The 20234-nt window shown below is 39.3% G+C and overlaps 1 protein-coding gene across 4 annotated transcripts in view; it reads right to left on the reverse strand.

Annotated features, from left to right (window-relative positions):
- Nucleotides 1-2652: 2652 nt before the first annotated feature.
- Nucleotides 2653-20234, reverse strand: part of ATE1 (arginyltransferase 1) — a 70552-nt gene continuing 52970 nt past the window's right edge. For all 4 annotated transcript variants that reach the window (XM_042019501.1, XM_042019499.1, XM_042019498.1 and 1 more), the window contains exon 12: nucleotides 2653-5801. In XM_042019501.1, the coding sequence (XP_041875435.1) occupies nucleotides 5623-5801 (179 nt within the window). In that variant the 3' untranslated portion in view covers nucleotides 2653-5622. The remainder of the gene's footprint in view (nucleotides 5802-20234) is intronic.

Below are 20234 nucleotides of genomic sequence, written 5' to 3' on the forward strand. Positions count from 1 at the left end.
TCAGTCAACTAAAACACCACTGAACTCTGTCAACCCCACCCGATAATTTTAATTTTTTTTTCTGGTAGACCCCAATTAAACGGAGACTAAAAAATTAAACTCAGAGTGAGACGTTAAATAAAAGAGACTCAGAAAATTTGGATACCCAGACAAGAAATAACATTAATGCTACAATGACCTGCGCAGGCTGGAAATGCCATCTGGTGGTTGCAGGTTCAGAGCAGTTAAGGAGAGAAAAATTGTGTTTGCTGAGACAGTAAGGGCTGGTTCTCCACCATATTTTACTGAAGTGTGGTAGATACACAGCAAATAGAGATCTGTGTTAAACAGAAAAATCAGTTAGGATAGTGACTGTAATTTGGAAACAATAACATTTATTTGCCAATGTGCAACACTGAAGTAATTATTGCTTCAATTACTGGAGCAGCTGGCACTAGGGCACTGCCCTAAAAAAGTGGATCAGTGGGGCAATACTTAAGAAAGCTCAATAAATCATCTTAAAACCACAAATTTTGGAAAGGTAATTGGGATCAATTTACAAAAAACACAGCAGGTTGAGCTGTCCCCCAAAAGGTCTGGTGCTGCTGCAAAGAGGAACCTCAGCGATGGCCCTGCACAGGCAGGACCAATCAAATCAGGGCCACTTGCAACCACAAGGATGAAAATTAGATAGAGGGTATTAAGAACTTTCAGTATTTACGTATTTGCTGCACAGAATCAGTCCAAGGAGCTTTGTTAGAGATGAATGCACACAGTGAGGGATCCTCTTGGGGTGGTGGATGTGTCCTTGCTCCGCTCCCGGAGGAGACAGGCGAGAAGCAACAAACACTTTCTGAAAGTCCCATGCAGCCTCCACTTTTTTCTTTGCAGACATGGAGTGAGAATTCCAACAAAATTCATGTGATTTCATTCCTTAACTCAAGCTTTCTGCCATAAACGCAGTGCACTGCCCTTAATTTATTTTTCTGTTCCACAATGCCCCATTGATTCTTCCTGCACAATGACAATCAGATGTCACAGACAAAGGGAAATGAATGAAATCTGACACATTTATTTAAGCCTGCAGCAGACTAAATTATAAATAAATCCTGCTTTTTCTGCAGCACAAAGGTTGCAGACTGAGTGTCCCTGTGGACTCTGCTCTCTTCTCACTACTTAACAGACTTTCCAACACTTTCTTTTGTCCTGATAGCAATCTCTCAGCAGGACTTTTGGCAGACACATGTATTATGTGTCAAAAACTGAAGTGGAAATAACTGATGGGAAGCACAAAAATCTGATGGGAATAGTTATAATAAGGAAATGAATAAACATCAAAACAGTAAAACATAACCAGAAAGAATACAGCCAGAAAGCTTCTGAGCTGCTACTTGTCTGAGATGAGCAGTAAGGCCATTTTCAGAGTTAAGATTGTTCTGTATTAATATAGCCAGCATTCATATATGCTGTACTTCGGTAGATATGTTAATTAATTTCATTTCCATTCTTATTTTAATGCTGTTAGAAAACAAAGCTCTCACGAGATGAGCTTTAAATGTGCTATAAAATGCATAGAGTAGATTAATTTCTAGAACACTTTCATTTAGAAACCCACTGAGCACAACTAGCTACACTGAGGATGAGTTACTATTGTACATCTGCTCCTATGATCCATCACTTTAACTGACTTAAAAAACCCAAACCATGTGGCAAGTGGAAAAGTAATCCAGCTTTTTTACACTCAGTCTTTAGGACTACATACAGGAGGCTCTGGAGGTGCAGCTTTATAAATATATTGGGTACAAGATGTGGCTACAATGCTTTGGGAAACGCTGATGATTCCCTGAAAAGTGATGATTTCTGCCCTAAAAATTGCCTCCACCCTTCCAAATGCAGACTCTTCTGTCCCTGTAGCAGGGCTGGGACAGAATGAGCAAGATGAGACATTAAGGCTTGAGTGGAGATGGAGAGTCTGATCAGGACAGCACTTAATACATGTCTGGAGGATTATCTGGGACAACCAGGATGAGAAGGAATTCTGAAATATGTGGCTGATCAGGCTGGAGCTTCAGAGTGATCACCTGGCAAAGACATTCACAGAACTTCAAAAAGATTGATGGATGTAGACTCCACAGGAGCAATGGAACAGAGAAAGTCCAACCAACATTTCAAGCCATGGTGGTGCTGGGCTGTGAGAAAAGTCTCGTTCAGGAATCCAGAATTAGCTGGAATTCTGCCTCATTCAGTCAGAAAATGAAGCAATGTTTGGTTATCTTTATGCATACAATCCAAATTTCTGTGTTGCTGGTTTGGCTCTCTAATTCAGGACAGGTTTTTGTTCAACCAAGCTGAACTCAAATAAATAGCTACTCCTGTCTAGTCTCCATTTGTGAAAAGTCTCTTTATTTTGTTTTATTCTACTCAGAAATTAATTATAAATTATATTTCATGCAATCTCTTCATTAACCTGGCTGGAACTAAAACTTAGTTCCAAAACAGGTCATGTGTGTTGAACATGATTTTAAACTTGCAGGTCCCCCTTCTAATCACTGCTACCCTTTGATGGAGTCTTTGATTTTGCTGTTCACTGGACACTTGGTCAATCTCCAGGATAATGAAATTCCTACAGCCAAAGGCAGAAATCACATTCAGAGCTATTATTTCTTATAATAATTCACAGAGACTGGAAATAACTTTATTTTCTACACTTGCAAGTCAAACAGGCCTGCTAAAAAGCAATTACAAACTCAACATGCGGGTTCTTTTGCATTTACTGACATGTATTGATGCTGGAAATGTGTAAGCTTCTCATTTCTTTCCAATTAAAACAAAAAAAATGGCATTTTTTTAGCACTGGTCACAACTCTGCATTCTCTTACCACCATCTTATGCTCATTTATCAACAGATGACAGAACAAGGCAACCTTACATTGGGGATTGACTCTCACAAACTAGCTACACTAAAAAAAAATCTTATAAAATAGCTTGTGCTAAGTTAAATATCTCTAAATTCAGTAATTGTCAATGACAATATATTAAACAAAACTGTAATAGTGGTGAATTTTCAGCTCCACTGAAGTCACAGGCAAAATTTACAGAACTTCATCCTCAGCCTCTGTCCCCCTTCTAAAAACAGGGATAGAGGTATCAGTCCACAAAAATACTGCACCAGTTTCCTTCAAAAATAACACTAAAGTGAGTCAGATCTCAGCAAACCACATCAGATGAACTCAGTCTTTGAGTTAATCTCAGTGTTGCCTGGTTTTGCATTTTAATATAAATCCATATTTGAGTTGAGTAAGAGCCAGGAGCCCAGTCTGCCGTGGTGCTGCAGCCCCAGTGGAGGTCAGAAAGTGAAAGCACCATTTCAGCCTCACAGGAAATGGTCATTTACCTCGAGTGCTCACACTAAGGACAACTTCAAGCTGTGCTCAGTTTTCAGGTTTATACTTCTCTCACTTTCCTTTAACTGCAGTCCTTAACAGCTCCCCAGGAGAAACAGAGCATCAGATAAAAGTCTAATCCAAGGCATATCAGTAACAAATACGGGCACAAGGAGATGGAGCTCTCCAGGAACTCTCAGTGGGGACATTAAGTCTGCTCTCTTGAAATTTAACAGAAACTTTAACTTCTCCAGGAGCTCAGCAAGGCCATCCTTAAATGGCTTTGATAACCTTTAAGGTTTTGCAATTCATAGTGAAATTCCTCAGTGCCTGTTAACTGATTTTATATCACATAAAGTTTTTCTCGTTTATTTTGGTTGCAAGCCATATGGACATCACCACTTTTCAGCATGTTGTGTGGGCAGAAAACTTTACACTGTTGGACAGAGGGGTACAAGCATTTTCTCCACAAAAAGGAACTCTTCATAATAATCTTCACAAGGATTATTTAGTGGTTCTCCCCATGGCAGCAGGCTGAGGTAAGGCATGGGCAAACTAGAAGGTACAGTGCAAAGAAACTTCTCAGTACCAGGCAACAGATGAACACACACCAGATATGATGCTGACATGAATGACCACTTCTGTTGCAGACTGGGAGTAGATCAATACTATACAGCCCAATTAGTAAAACATAAAATGACTTTTTAAAGTTGCTGTTGAAGCTGTGCTCTCTATCAATAATAGTACGATATTGCAGTAATTTCATATCAAACAGATATGAAAAAACAAAGTTAAATTTGCATTGCACTTGATTCCCCAAGTTCTTACATCTGCTCCACATTAAAATTAATGATTAATAATATTGGCCAAGTGTTTAAAATTAAATCAGTGAACCCATGAATGATAGGAGATGTAACCCTCAGAAGGTAAAACTGAATTTGTTTCCTTTCTGGGGGAAAACCACCCATATATCCTTGAATGAGAATCTTTGTTCAAAGGCTAACAGGAAACTCCAAGTTGATTCAAGGTAAATACCAGCCCCTGTTATCCAAGGAGATAAGAAACACAAATGCATTGGTAATGTTACAATGTTGTAATACATTACTGAATTATACAACAGTGTTATTTCCCCAAATTCCTACAACTTGTATGACTTGATAGGGACACAGACAACGTTCATATAATAGATAGAGATAATAAAGTGCTTTCATAAAGGATCACAACTTCCTGTGTTTCCAACAGAAGTATTTACTAAAATGTTATTAAAGATGGTAACCCGTGAGCTGCTGCACCAGAAACAAAACAGTCAGTAAAAAAGCAGGAATATGATATTTAAGTCTTCCTGTAAAATTCTGCAGAAAAAAAGCACCTTCAACAAAACCCAGCAGTGGTACCTTATGTCTTTTTTTTGTTAGCATAGTTCTGAAATGTGCACTGAGAGCTCCAAGATAAACCTTCCGAGCTCTATTTCACATGAGCCATGTGCATTGAAATACCCACTCTTGTTAGACAAAGGATAAGGCTTATACCAAAAACCACTGTGCCACTTGGCTGCATATCTTTGGTATATTTATAGTGCAACTGTTCTGCTTCTTCTCTGAAGGGGAAAGTTTTCCAAAGCATTGCATCCCCTGCCACTGAGAACCTACCACGAACTCCTACACTCGCTAGGACCTCTGACACTGACTTGCTGCTTTAAACTAATGAAGAATGGGCAGTGAAAATAATTTCTTCCTGTTTTCTAACCATACTGCTGAAATAAAATTGTATCATGCCAGAAAGTAAGAGCAGGGTTCAGTTCTCTTGCAAGATTTTAGGAGTGTACAAATGCGAGCATGAATTTTACAGCAATTTTTAATGACAGATACCCAAGGTGCTATTTGAAAACATCTGTAATTTAATGATTGTTAATCTAGATTTAGTCAACCTTCGTCTCTACTGCAAAAAAAAAAAAAAAGACACCTGTTTTTCATTTTGCTTAGATACTTAGAATTATTCATAATGCATAGAAAGGCTAGAACTACTTAATTAAAATATACTGCAAGCGTGTTTCGCTAAACTTATATTGCTAAAGCCTTGCTGTACTGTAAGATTTACTGGAGTTGGCCTTTACACACAGTACCATGTATTGACATAAGCCTGGCTATACACCTGTGCTTCAGCCTGTCTGAGTGGGCACACCAGCACACGACTATGGTACAGATCATCCAGTGGCAGTGCAATGAAATGTGGCGCCATTGAAATGCCATTTCAGGGGCTCTCAACTCCTGAACAACAGCATTCTCTCTGAACACGTCTGTCCCACCAGACTTGCATATTGCTGAACGCTGGCTTCGTCACTTGGCCCCTTCCTTCTCTTCTTGTACACGTTGTAAGGCATCACAGTTCTCTTGTGGAGCACTCTCACCCTGCCCAGCTCCTTCAGGCGACCTTCATCGACTGCAGAGGCAATCAGAGAACACAAAACCCAGTTATTTATAGTGTCCACATCACCTTAATTTATGCCACTAACTCCAGTATGCATAATGAAAACCACATGAAGTGAGGAAAGTCATCTGGAGATGGAAGCAGAGCTGAGCTGCAGAGCATTCTTGAATCGTGGCTGGAAACAAAACCCAGCCTGCAAAGGAACTGTGTTCACAATGAGTGAAAAGGTAAATTGTGCATCACACATTTCTAATGGTGATGGATGGCATTTCTAAAAACACCTCTACAGCTGTATTTAAAAATTCACATTCATTTAATGCTCCTAGAGCCAGAAGTCAAACTCTATCTGGGAAAGACTCAAACAGAACCGACCAGGAGAGACTTGTCATTACTGCACCCCTTGCAAAACCCACCAGCACCAACTGGAACAAACGTATTAAAACCAGCAAGAACCCTCCAGGCTGTTTCCTTAGCTAAGGCACCAGGCAATAAACCACCTTCCCAGGTGAAACTCCCTGGCCTTCCAGCCCCAATCTGTTTTCCCCTCATTCAGAGTGGTTTCTGAGTTTCATTCTAGGAGTTACTTGTCCCTGCTTCAAGTCTGATCCCTGAGCTCTGCAGATCAACAGGGTGAGCAGTGTAAGCACTCCCTGGGTGGGTACAACACAATTCCTCTTCAAAGATACACACACCACAGTTAAACCTTATTACCTTCACATACACCTTGTGACTTAATTTATCCAGAATCATACACATAAGAGTGTTGTTGAACAAGTTAAAACTTCCTTATTTTTATGAATCCCATTGATGTTCCTACTGCTGAATAATAATGTTATATAGCTGCTGTGTGTCAGAAAAATTTGCTCTACAGTGCTAGAAAACCCTTTAAAGAAACTCAGGGAATGTGCCACACATCTGAGGCCACTGCAGGATAAATTAATACAATTATTACGAAACAGTAGGAAAAGAAATCTTGGACTTTTCTGAACTTTAGGTTCAAAAAGTCACCAAGAAGAGTAAACCCAGAATCTGAAACATAAGATTGAGAATAGAACCATATAAATTCCAGTAAGAATAGAGATGCTTACTGGAACACCAGTATTTTGGGACATAAACTATGCAAAGACTTACTTTTGGACCTTCTTTCTGCTTTTAATTAATGCTTCCTTATGTTTTAAGACAAAGGAGGTCATGAAATGCTTTTCTGTGCAAGACATTCTGAAGAATCTGCCCCCGTTCATCCAGAAATGGCCTATAAATTTTTTTCTGCTGATTGCAAGAATGTAGTATGTGAAACTTAATGAAGGCTGCTTTACCAAGTTTGGAATTACTTCATTACTTTTATCTGTGTTTTGGTTCCTGACATGAAAGCACAATGTGTTTCTTAAGACTTAACCAGGAAAACATGGTCTGAAGGAAGAAAATCTGAGTAGTACTTGCTAAGATTGTGCTCTCCACTAATTATGGTTGGCAATTGCTTTAGATAAACACCAAGTCAAAAATACTTTATGGCTTTCTCTCCCTCTTTGAAATCCATCAGGGTTTTGATGTGTGGCCAACACCTCCCTGATATCCCAATAGGTTGGTTTTACTACCAGCCCTTCTGCCTCTTCTGTTACATCCTCCTCCTTCCTGAGAGTTTACCAAGGAAAAAATTTGCAAGTTTAGCTTCTGGAGGTGACACAAGTGTAAAGTTATTTTAACTTCTTAAATTGGAAAGTTTCTATTTACTGCACCTCTAGGCTGACTCTCAGTCTGTGCCCCGAGAGGGATTTAGGCCAAGCTGAGCCCTCACAGCTCTGTGCCAAAAGCACTTTAGAGCTGTTCCCTACTCACTGTTTGATACTCATTGATTTCAAACACTCCCAAAGCCTGATACTCTGGGTGAGTTCATCCTCTGGCTTGCAGTGCTGCTGGCCCCAGATTTGATTTCTTTGAGTGACTAAAGCTACTGTACCTTTGGTTTCACTGCAGCCTTCCTGGCTCAGCTGAAGTTCTTGCTGTTCTTGCTGCTCAGCATTTGTGCCCTTACTCCACTTTTCCTCGTTGCCTCCTTGCCATGAAAAATAACATTCCACATTTCTACAATGATTACCTGTTCTTCCACTGACTCCCCTCAAAATAAAAGCTTTAATAGCAAAAATAACCTTCTGTAAAGGTACTTAAATGTATGTAATTTAAACTCTATCTGAAAAAGAAACCTTTTACTGAGATCTTAAGTGTAAGTAAAATAATCTCAGGTACATAGTTAAGCTTTTAGACAAGGCAAATAGGAACTTGTGTCACCATCATAACAAATCTGAAAGTCAAAACTCAACCACCTTTCAGTTGCTTCTGGTCTGGAGGCAACACCATAGTAATTCAGGAAACTATTCCCTTTAAACACAATTTAAACATAAACAGAATAAATTTAAGATAATTTGATGGAAAATAAAAGCAGATTGGGCTCTGGAAAACTTTAACAAAGAAATTACTCTCCCAGTAAGAAAAATTAAGTATCTGCTCCTGTTGAGTGGCACGTGGTAAAATTTGCTTTCTATTCAAGATGATGCCAGTTGAATTCTAACAGGCCTTCCCCATGTGGCTGATGCCGGGATACAGCAGCAATCACAGTCCAAAATGAGACCAAATGCTTTATTAAATAAAGTTCCTTGCTGCAAATAAGAAAAAACCATCCTATATTTCCAAGCTTTAGTAAAGAAATTTTATTTAGTGACTTCCATTTCTGGAAAGACCCTGACTGATCTGATAGTGGAACAGTGTGTTAGGGCAATTTTAGTCATTACTGTAATTACTGAATGCAGTACTTTTACCACTAAAAAGTTTTTTAAAAGGACTTATTTTTTCCTCCTCACATTTTCTCATTTTTCACCTCCTGAGCTGTTGATTTATTGTAGTCTACAGAAGAGACACTGTCATTTGACATAAAAAACATACAAGGTTTCATCCCTTAATTCAGTTACATCTATCAATATAGTCTGGATGTTAGATACACAAAATACAGAGCAATCAATTATATAGATTGGAAGTTCCTGTAATCTTAGGAAACTGGGCAACTGCAGCTGCCAACTGAAAAGAGAAATACTATCCTGTAAGTCTCAGAGCTAAAAATACAGGTGAACTCTTGTTGAATAAATTACCTGTCACTTCTTTCTTTTCTCCTCTATACTCCTAAAGCAGCGAATTATTTATGCTGCAGTTGTCTATTGAAATTTGAATATAGGAGAGATTTCACTCATAATTCAACCTTGCCACCTTGATCCCATAAAGACTGCACAGAGGTGTTAAAATGTTCTGTTCCCAGCCCCATACCACTGTTAAATGGAATTCACACATGGAGGATTTCCTTTCTGAAAACACAAAGCATATCAGATATGTTGCTAAGTACCAGCAGGAAACAAAGCAAGGAGTAGGAGTGATCCAAAGCCTCTCCATGCAATGGCGTGGCTTGGCAGGCACTGGTCTGGGTTCCTGACCCAGCTCACACATCCACCTTCACCAAAAGTGCTCAAAGGCAGCCTCAGCCTGCACTCACCCCAAAAAAGGCTTTTACACTCCAGGGATGAGGAGGAACGTGAGGAGCAGGAAGCCTAACAACCTCCTGTACAATCCAGTCCTTATTTCTTTGCACAACCCAAATCAACTTCCCCCTAAAACTACAAGCTCCCTCCTGAAACCAAAACATCATTTTCAAATGCTGATATGCATTCCTGCTGAAATGCCAGCACGAAACAAGGAGGAGTGATTTCACCTTTTTTATTCACAGCAACAGCAAGGTGGACAGCAGTGTGCTTTTTCAGAGAAATCCAGAATTTCATGGTCTGGATTTTTTTCTTACAGCTCAGGGGTGGATTAGCATTTTTCTAACATTATTTTGGGAAGCCCACATCCAAATATTTTTATTCTTCAAGTGCATTAACCTTTATTATTACTACCTAATATAATCTGAAGTGAAAACCAGCTCCATCTGGTCAGAAAGCTGGGTAAGCACATGCAAAGCTGGACAAGGGAGCCTTGGAGAGTGGAGAGTGAGCTCTGCAAGAGCCTGGGAGCCAACACCACGCTGAAAAAAGGGTGATGGCTCAAAGGTTTCTGTAGCAAATTATACTAAATCAGCTTTTTGGTGGTGGCTGTTGGGCCAAGCTGGTTTTGATCAACAGTAATGAGGAAGGGCAGCCTGAGCTGCAGCATCCTGTACTGCTCCTCTTCAGAGCCATGGTACCTCTTCCCTCCTCCCCTTGGAGAGACTCCTCACAAAAATGACATTTTAAGTTTTTCAGGGGTATAATCTAGAGAAGGAAGCAATCTAACTTTTTTTTTTAAAGTGCTTTTTTCCATTTACAGGAAAACAAGTGAAGAAATAATTAAAAACAAAGTGACAAATTTATTGACTTTCCTATTTTCTAAATAGGAGAAAGGACAACTGCCAATTTCCAAAACAACCCACATTAGTCACAGGAAAATATTTCTTACATTTTCTGTACTCAGAATGGACTCAGAATTAGTAAGAAGCCTTACTGAGGACTGGCATTTCTAACTCACAGAAAGAAATGTGGAACTCCTGCTAAACTCTGAAATGTTGCTGGTTTTGATCATAAGTTTCAGTTTCTTTATTTGCTCCTTCAACTCCCTGGAATAATGAAAGCATTTGGCCCTCTTCACTTTGTAATTCTGCATCCATACTACATAGAGAACCTGGATTTTTTTCCCCTACTATAGAAGGATAAAACAGTGAAAGAAAGAAAAGAAAAGGCAAAGAACCAACCCTAATTCAAAAATTAAAATGTTTAAACCTGTGCCATTAACTGAAACCTGTGATTCACTTTGAAAGCAGACACTGAAGGAAACTCACATTATAAATTAAGTTTTCATTTTGCTTAAAAATGGATTCTCAAAAGAATTATTTTTACCTCTAAGCATTAAATTCACAGAACAAGAAGTATGAAGATAAACACTTGACAACTGCTGCATTTCCAGCCCATGGATGTGCTGGAGTTTTGATTTTGTTTCATGTTGCTTGTGGCTTTTAATTTTCAATTTTGAAGCAGTTAGGATTTGCACAGTTTTTAAAGATGAACAGAATGTTACCATTTTTATAATCAAAGAAAAAAAAAATTCGATTTACAGGGAGATTAAAAGTTTCATGATACTCAAGCCTTCAAACTGAGGTGTAAAAATGATGAAAAGAAGCACCATCCCTTGCTGGTTGCACTATGGTGAAGTTAATTTATCTGAGAAACACTACAGCCTTGTCGAATTTTTTTTAAAGAAAAGCTACATCTGGTTTACATGACCTTGTCACAGTTAATGATCAATGATTTTAAAACAAAGAAACTGCAAAAGGAAGAAACACATTAACTTTTCAAATTTTATGACTGAAACATAGGAGATACTAATTACTGGAAATCGAAAATTATTCCACTGCAGTCAGAAGCCAGATCTTTCTGACCTTTGAATTTAAGCTCATTTCTTACTCAATTTAAAGCTTAATTTCTTTTGTTCACCAGCAAAGTATAGGATGTCATCCTCAAAAACAAAAGGGACAATCAGCAATACCCATGAATAGTCATATTTATATAAAACAGTGAGCTGAAATATGCTTTTTCTCATATTGCTTCTTTCAAACTAGACTCATACATTAAGGAATATTAAAGACCCCTATGCCTTGGGGTACAAAAATACTAACTCAAACCAAAATAAGAGTACAGTTAAAATGAAGCATAAACAACAACACACAAAAATTCAACGAAAAGAATTCTTAATTAAAACCAGAAAGCACAAGTCACAAAGGAAGTACAGTAAAATGCTCAGGATATTCTCAATCAGCCAAATCTTTGCAGTTACTCTAACAAAAAAAGGGAACTTTTGAAACCACTGTTCAAAAAGAACATGTTTGTAAGTGGAAAAAGGCACCTTGATCAAAACTTTACCGATGACCCTTAAAACAGGAGAATTGCAGTTTTACAGGTATAGGGATCCTTAAAACGGGCAAAGACAGGAAGTGGCAACGAGGGGAAATCCTGAAGGCATCTTCCAACCCAAAGCTTTGGGCTTTGTGCCTGGACTCCTACAACTGGTTTGTGATGTGCAGCTCCAGGCCGAGGAGCAGCAGCCGGATCGCGCGGCGGAACGCACTCGCCCCGCTGCGCCGCGGAAACAATAACTCATTGTGCTGGGACTCCCGTTATTCCTGGAGTAAACATCAGCAGGGGCCAGTGGAAAACATTTCCTGTCAATGCAGCAACTCACAGCAGCTCGGGGGCTCAGCTGCAATTCACGGCTTCTGCCTTACCTGGAAACAATCCCTGACTGTGCTGCCCAGCACTAAAATCCAACGTTTGGAAGAGATGCACATAAAACAGTATCTATAAAATTCCCAGTTTATTTGAGGAGCTCTCATAGAATGCAATTATTGTAGCCTACCTCGATATATTATCCTGAAAAAAGGTGACTGGGAAATGGCTACTGAAGGGCAAGATTTAAATCATAGAATGACAGAATCATTCAAACTGGAAAAGCACTCTAAGACCATCAAGTCCATCCATTCCCCCAGCACTGCCAATCCCACCACTAATCCATGTTCCCAAATGCCACATCCACATAGCTTTTAAATCCCCCCAGGGATTGTGACTCCAGCACTGCCCTGGGCAGCTGTTTCAGTGCCAGACAACCCTTTCCATGAAGAAACTTCTCCTAATATCCAACCTGAACTTCCCTTGGCTCATCTTGGGGCCGTTTCCTCTTGTCCTGTCAAGGAGTGATAATGATGTTCCTCCAAGGACTTGCTTTTTAGGAATGCAGTGCAAGAAATCCTATTAATACCAGGGAAGATGTTAGTTAAATGAGACTGAACACTTCCCATGTGAAAACAGTATCGACTGCCTCCAAAGTCAAAATACTATGACAAAAAAAAGAAAAAAAATCTAGTTGATGGCAAGTTGACAAAGATAACTTTTTTACTTTTAGATGTTCTTCCAGAGGACAAAAGGAAGTTGTCACTTCAAAAGAAGTTGAATCTCTAACACTATTCTTGATGACTTCAGATACAAGAAATGAGAATGTGAACTGCCAATGAAGAATATTAACTGCACACCCAGGGCACTTTGGGGCTTCTTTTTCTTGTTTTTTTCCTGTTTTAACTACACTTTTTGCTTATCTAATCAACTTGCAGCCTTCAGCTTAAGTACACTGTGCAGACAAGGGCCAGAAGCAGAACCACAGCAGGTACAGCTCTGTTTTGAACGAAGGGGCCCTGTGAGATGTTCTGTGATTCTCTCTCATTCCTGTGCACGCTCTCCCTACCCCAGGTTCCCTGACTGCAGCCTCCAGGCCCTCAGCAGTCTGCACAAGGCAGATTTGCAGATCAGAACTAGCAGAGTCAAAGCTTTACAGGCTCATTCATGACCTGACTCATTTCTGGTGGACCCCACAGGCATTTCTAACACCCAGCTCTGATTCTGGGGAGTTTTATTTGCTCAGAGTCAGCACTGGGGAGCCTGACCAAGCTTTCTGCTTCATCAGTGTGTGTCCTCCACATTTCTCAGAACCTTTGTTAGCTGAGCTTTCCTGTTCCTTGAAGTATCCCAGTTATTTAGAACAATACAGGAATGTTCTGCATTTTGAGTTATTCATTTCTCTTCAGAGACAGAAGGGGAAATCATGGTTAAAATCCAACAAGCACTTGGAAACAGCACATGAAAGCAACTCTAAGTTGCTGGCTAACAGGGAACAAAAACTGCACAGATATCTTTGAAGAGCCTTTAGCAAGGGACCTGTCATCTCAAGAACATAATCAGAAGTGACTCTGCTACTGGTGGGACAGAAACATCAAACACATTATTAAATCAGTGAATTAATGGTTGAAAATAGTAATGCACCTTACATGGGAAAGATCAGGGATGGTGACAGTGGTGGAGATGACAGGACAAGGGGGAATGGCTTAAAGCTGCAGGATGGTTGGATGTAGATGGGATTTTGGGAAGAAATTGTTCCCTGGGAGGGTGGGGAGGCCCTGGCACAGGGTGCCCAGAGAAGCTGTGGCTGCCCCTGGATCCCTGGAAGTGTCCAAGGCCAGGCTGGACAGGGCTTGGAAGAATCTGGGACAGTGGAAGGTGTCCCTGCCCATGGCAGGGGGTGGCACTGGATGGGCTTTCAGATCTGTTCCAACCCAAACCATTCCATGATACCATTCTTCCATGAAATGCCAGTACAAAAGACAAAAGTCAGAGGTTATGCTTTAAGGAGTTACAGCTCCAAAACAATGGGAAGAAAACAGGAAAAAAAAATCTGAAGCAGCAAAAGAGTGAAATACTATTTATTAAAATATTTGAACTGCATAGAAGTGAACGTGGCAGAAAGTACCAAGAGGATCTTCCAGAAAGAAGGGCAAAGTCCTCATTAAGACTGATATGTGAGGAGGAAAAGAACCAGAGACGAGAGTCAAGCTGAGAATTACAAATGCAAACATTTCCACAGAATAGGAAAAATTGAAGCAATTGGCAGTAGCTTATCAGCTAAATAAATCAGATTACAGGAATCAATTTGCTGGCTAAAGTAATTAAAACATGGAATCAATTATGTTCTACGTGAGGAGCTGAGATGATGTCAGCAGAGCAGGGAGTGAACGAGGATCATTCCAGAAGGTCTGACCCTGGCACAGGTTTCCCTGGTGGATGTTGGAGTGTGGCTCAGCACATGCCTGTGGTGTCCCTTCCATGGCTGCTCTGTGCCTGTGCCTAATTACAGCTGTTAACTTTTATCACATTTGGAAACCAGTCCCACATGCTCATTGTCCTCAGCATGAAATAAAATCTGCATGATCGCTCTACTTGTCCCACATTACTGAACTTTTAATTCCTGCTCTTGTGCTCTTAACACCTTCTGAGCATGGAAAATGATTCCTACAAGACTTGGCAATCCTTGCCCTTCCCCACATTCCCCTGAATCTTCACCAAAAAGGAAAAAAAAAAAAAAAAGCAGAATTATTCTGCTAGAAAATCAAATATCACAACATTCAAAAGGTGAAAGAGTATCTTGAGCATAAACCCATCTAAGAGTCATCTCTTCAATGCAAAGAGAAGTGAAGTATGCCAAGATATCTTCATTTTTCAAGCAAAGTCCTCAAAAAAAAAAAAAAAGTAATTTCAAAACACATCCATTTTTTTCACAATCTCTATGATGGTCATCTTGGATTAACACATATTTTTGTGAATTTTCCAGTCCAAGCCACAGGTTTCATGAACCACACCAGATGTCAGACACTGGGTCAGTTGAGGGGCACTGGTTTAGTCTGCTACATGTATGTTATAAGCAGATATATTTAGAATATCAATAAATACAAACTTTTAAATCACAAATATTTATTAAAGTTTGCTTTTACTAACCCACACACCAATTTATTCCATGGCTGTTGCTTAGAACCCACAAATTAAGAGAATAACATTTCCTTTTTATTACAGAAGCACTGCATATGAGGCTAAAACCCCACGCCCCAGTCATTTCAATTTAATCCAAACATACTAAAAAGTGAGGGGAAAATGTGCCTGGCTACACCTTATTGGCATTATCTTCATTGTTTAAACATCTTGTACAGTCAAGGATCACACTGGATTTAGAAATATGCATTCTGATGGCTCTAAGTCTTCAATAACTTAATGAGAAACAGAGAGAAACTTGCAAGATGTCTCCTCTAGAGGAGCTGCTAGAAAGAAGTGGTATATCTGTCTTTTTCTTGGTTACAGAACTCAAATTTATTACCTATGGCTCTGATAATAGTGGAAAGTTACCTCTTTAGAAGACTTTAGTTCATGATCTCTCAGTTTATTTAAACTGTTTCTGAACTCTCTGAAGGACACAACACTACCTTAAAAAATAAACCTATAAGCAGCAGTTGTTTTAAAACAAAGCAGCAATTTCTCCCAAATCAGATGATTGCACAGTTCTAAACAATTGGTTTAATGTTTTCCATCTGTGATAGTTTTGCGACCACATTTTCATCGTCTCAAGAAGTTTAGTGCATTTATCCTTGTAAACATTAATCTGCATCACACCACCCTTACAAACATTAACATATCCTGGCCTTTGCATTAATCCCTCTGCCCACATCCAAATCCCTCTGCCTACATCCATCCTACACGGATACAGCCCTTTGCCAGGGATGTGAACTCTGAGACGGGACCAAATGGCAACCACAGTTCACTTTCAGGACATAAATATGTGATCGTGGCTTTTGTGTTCAAAACAGGAGGAGGATCAAGAGCACTACCACACTAATTTACTAATTTTTTAAAATATACTGTAAAATTAAACACTCTCTGTACTGGATGGGGAAAAAAAAGTCAACAAAATACTTGTGTTCACAAACACAATAAATATAAAACGTTGAATTACTCTTTAACAACAAAGTGCACTAAATTGTACATAAAATAAAATGTTTTAAAAACACAACATTAGAAATCATAGTTATTGAAATAATTGTGACAAATTATTTTTCTAGTGGAAGCATTACGCACAAAAACATATATTTAAAATAAACAGAGTTTTGTATAACTGCACATGCCTGTAGATTTCTGGTTTTATTTAAGTTTTATTTACTAGAACTAATAACACTCAGTTTCTTGCAAGAAGCATTAAGATACATAATGCAATCACTACTAAGAGGATTCAGAAGTTGTTAAACACTGGGATTGTTGTTTGCATTTTACTACTCTAGCTTACTATGAGCAGCAGCATAGATAAAAAATATATAGAAAGATGTATTTCTAAAGAAACAGTTTTTTCAGCTTATATTCCTATAAGTTTAAAAAAATCTGGTAAAAGCTTGTAATAAAAAGTTATAGGATTACCACAGAGAAAGACTGGAAATCTGAAGTAATTTTCTTTAGTTCAGTAAGTCAAAAACTAGTGATCTGCTATGAGGTGTTACATGGACTGGGTTTTTTAGTGTGATTCTTGTGAGTGTGAAGGGAGAGTTTTCTGACCTCTCCATAGCTTTGTGTAGTGTCCCAGGACTTTCTCCCGAGAAGGGAAGCTCAGGCACTGATTTTAGTGTTGTTTTGGGTCTATGTTTTGCTTTATTCTGATGGTTAAGGCTTACATGTGAGCACGAGGCAATTTTAAAGGCTTTTTGGATTTCTACATCTGTCCTTTGTGCAAGCACAGCCTTGCCCAGCTCCTGGGCAGCCACCGCCTGATCACTGGAAAGCCCAGAACAGACAAACCATCTCCTCTGGATTCCATTGCCTATCATCACTTAGGCTCACACCAGCTAGAAACAGTCTGAAGCCTGAGTTATTCTAAGGACTTCCACTCTGCTGGAAGAAGAAAGGCCTTTTCTGCTGTGCAGAGGTGGCAGATGCAAAGTCTGCTCTGCAGCAAGAACAAAGAGTGGAAGGTGGTTGCTGAATCATTTGGCTTTGTAATCTCTTTAGACGATGTATCCAAATAACAGCCTCTTATTCACCGCTACAAATATCTACCAAGATGCTCAAGTTTGAATCCTACCACCACTTATTTCGACAGCTTGCTCTTGTCAAGTCTTCCTTCTCCTTGTTCTACCTCCATGAACTACTGGAAAATTCTTTTCCTGTCTTCCATCCACATCTCTGCCAGCTGCCCAAACCCTGATCACATCAGAGATCCACACTTCTAAAGCTTCCCATACACTGCTTCACTCCATCTTCATTCCTAGCACCTGCAGGCAGTGAAGTTCTACCTCTGACTACAGGATCTTATCCCAGACAAATTTATTTCTTTTGAAGGAAACTGCTTTGTGTCTCCATATTCTTAATTTCTCCTACAACTCTCATACTGCAAAAGATTTCTCCAAAAACTCTGAAAGACACCTAAGATACTTCCTTAGATCCCTCTCTTTGAAACTCTCCTTCACAGTGATGTTTACAAAAGGGTCAGTTTAGTCTAATACTATTTAGTCTATTAATAGACTATAATTTAGTCTACTACTATAATTGACCAGGAAACCCAGAAGTGCCTCTCTCTCTCTCTTTATCCCACCCTTTTGCATCCATCATGGTTTGTGTTAACCATACCCTCTGGAGCAAAGAGTGTCTTGTCTCCAAGAACACACAAAGCAAAGGCAGAGGAGCCTCTGTTATGCCTTTGTTATGTGCAATTTTTCAACACTGAAGAAAATACTTTCATTTTAATTAATTAATGTATTCCATTCGATGCCATTTTGATTTCACTCTATTATTAGATCTGCAGGAAGTTGAACAGATGTGTATTAGCTTAGCCAATTTATCAACTTCAGCAAATGAAATGGTTAAGACAGAAAAAGCACTGAAGTCCTTTTGAAGTGCAGCTCTAAAGCTCTGCTCACACAGCTTCTGCAGACACAGGAAGGTGGGAAGCAGCTTCCACCACTGGGATTGCTGTGGGCCATGCCTAAAAGTTTGGATAAAGCTTTTTCACTTGGGTAACAGCCCCATGTTCACCCTGGCTGACACCATGTACACCCCGAATTATGTGACACAGTCATGTAACTATGAAGGTTTTGAAGCCACCACTCTTAGACTGGGATTGTATCTGTCCTCGTCTGAAGTTTCTTTTTAAAGGTCTTGGCAGTCCAGCACTGATAGAAAGATTTGAAGTTTCTCACTAACTTAATTACCATCCCAAAAGTAGATTTTCATAAAAATTTTGCTTCATGAAGACATTTTTCACAGACTTCTCCCAGAAGCAACAAACCGAAAACCTCAAGAGATGTTAGAAAGAGAGAAGACATGCCACTGAGTTAGTCTAGAAAATAGAAACTGGAAGGATAAGAATATTGCCAGGATATCAGTAAATTATTTATAACTCTTTCCATACTGCTCTTGTTTCATGGGTAAGGCTGCTAGTGAAGTTACCAATGGAGTAAAACCCTGAGGAGCAGTTTGGGAGGAGGAAGCTAATGAGTGCCCAGGAATATTTCAGCAAATGCTATCATGTGACTGACTTCTGCTCATCAGCTTGATGTGTTATCAAAGTCACTGACTGCAGAGCAACCTTTTAATTAACTTTGTCTTTCTTTAGCATATCTCCATCTGTACTTACAGCTAATGGCCATGAAATGAAGTTTAGCACTATCTCCATTTCCAGATTGCATCAGTATTCAAACCCTCTGTTAGTGCACCACCTCACTAACTACTTACTTAGTTCTGAATAAATGCCTGGCCACTGGTTAGTAATATCAGAATCTTCATAAATCTCTCTCATTTATAAGATGATGCCAGGTTGTCTACATTTTTCAAAGTGAACAGACAACAAAAATGAAGGATCTGTTTCAAGACATGAGTTATATAAATAAATATTTTCTTACACTTAAGAAAAAAAACAACCCACTTTTTATGAGCATCTTTTTATTTTTATTCCAGAAAAGTAAAAATAAATCTTATTTAGGAAGGAGCTCTGCAATGTAATGTGTATGAATACTCAAAAATCCTTTCCATATTACAGAGGTTTGAAAGGTCAAAGCACATAACGCACTCTCCTGAACTGGAAATGGGTAAATTTACCTAATAAATTTTTAGATTTTTTTTTTTTCTAAAGGAAGGAAAACACGTTCAAAAACTCAGGAAAATTATGCACCCATGAGTTATGTCTCATACTAATTATGAAAAAGTTAGTATGAAATGATATTTCTGAAATTTTCTGACATTACACACAGTATTAGAAGATGACCATTGCCAGTGACTGCTTCACTGCCCCAGGCAGCAATGAAAGTCACATCATTTCTCCCAATTGTTTATTGGATCTGGTTATTGCTCTTGGTTTCAACGTTGGAAGTCCCACTCCTGATAAATCATGCCCTACTTAACCAACATAATTATGGACAGTGCTACAGAAAGCTGATTCAAGAGGAATAAAGCACACCATCATTTGTATTGCTTTTTAAAATTCACTGTAACGTCATTAAACTCGTATTAGTGACTGTTGGAGAACATAAAGAATGAGGAAGGGAACTGATTTCACTGGTGAGAAATGGCTTCCTTTGAGCAGCAACTCAAACCCCTGATGCCTACAAGCTCCCAGCAGGCCCAGAGCATCTCAACGTGCAGCTATGTTTTAATTTCCTTAAACCACAGGACACAAGTCACAGTTCCAGCAGCGTCTGGAGCGAGATATTCTGTGCTGATAACGACTCAAAGCTTTGTTTCCTGTGGTTTCCAAACGCCTGCTATGCCACAGGGATTTCACACCATCCAGAAGATGCTGCCCCTCTGCTTGCACGGGGTTAACACCTTCACAGGCACCAGTTTAGCACTCTCCTTTCTGAATACCAAGAGTATCCCAAATACCACTGGCCTCCAAAACCATTCCCTTCTTCCTTCTACTTTTGTAATTTTTTTCCAATTTCCCCTCATCAATCTAAGAACGATGTATTTACTTGAACCTTGCTTTGTAGTTCTTATAATTAGTAGTAGTAGTAGTAGTAGTAGTAGTAGT

Source organism: Corvus kubaryi, unplaced genomic scaffold (genome assembly GCF_017639235.1).
Source record: "Corvus kubaryi isolate FWS band 111438036 unplaced genomic scaffold, C.kubaryi_AGA036_p1.0 138, whole genome shotgun sequence".
Classification (NCBI taxonomy): Eukaryota; Metazoa; Chordata; class Aves; order Passeriformes; family Corvidae; genus Corvus; species Corvus kubaryi.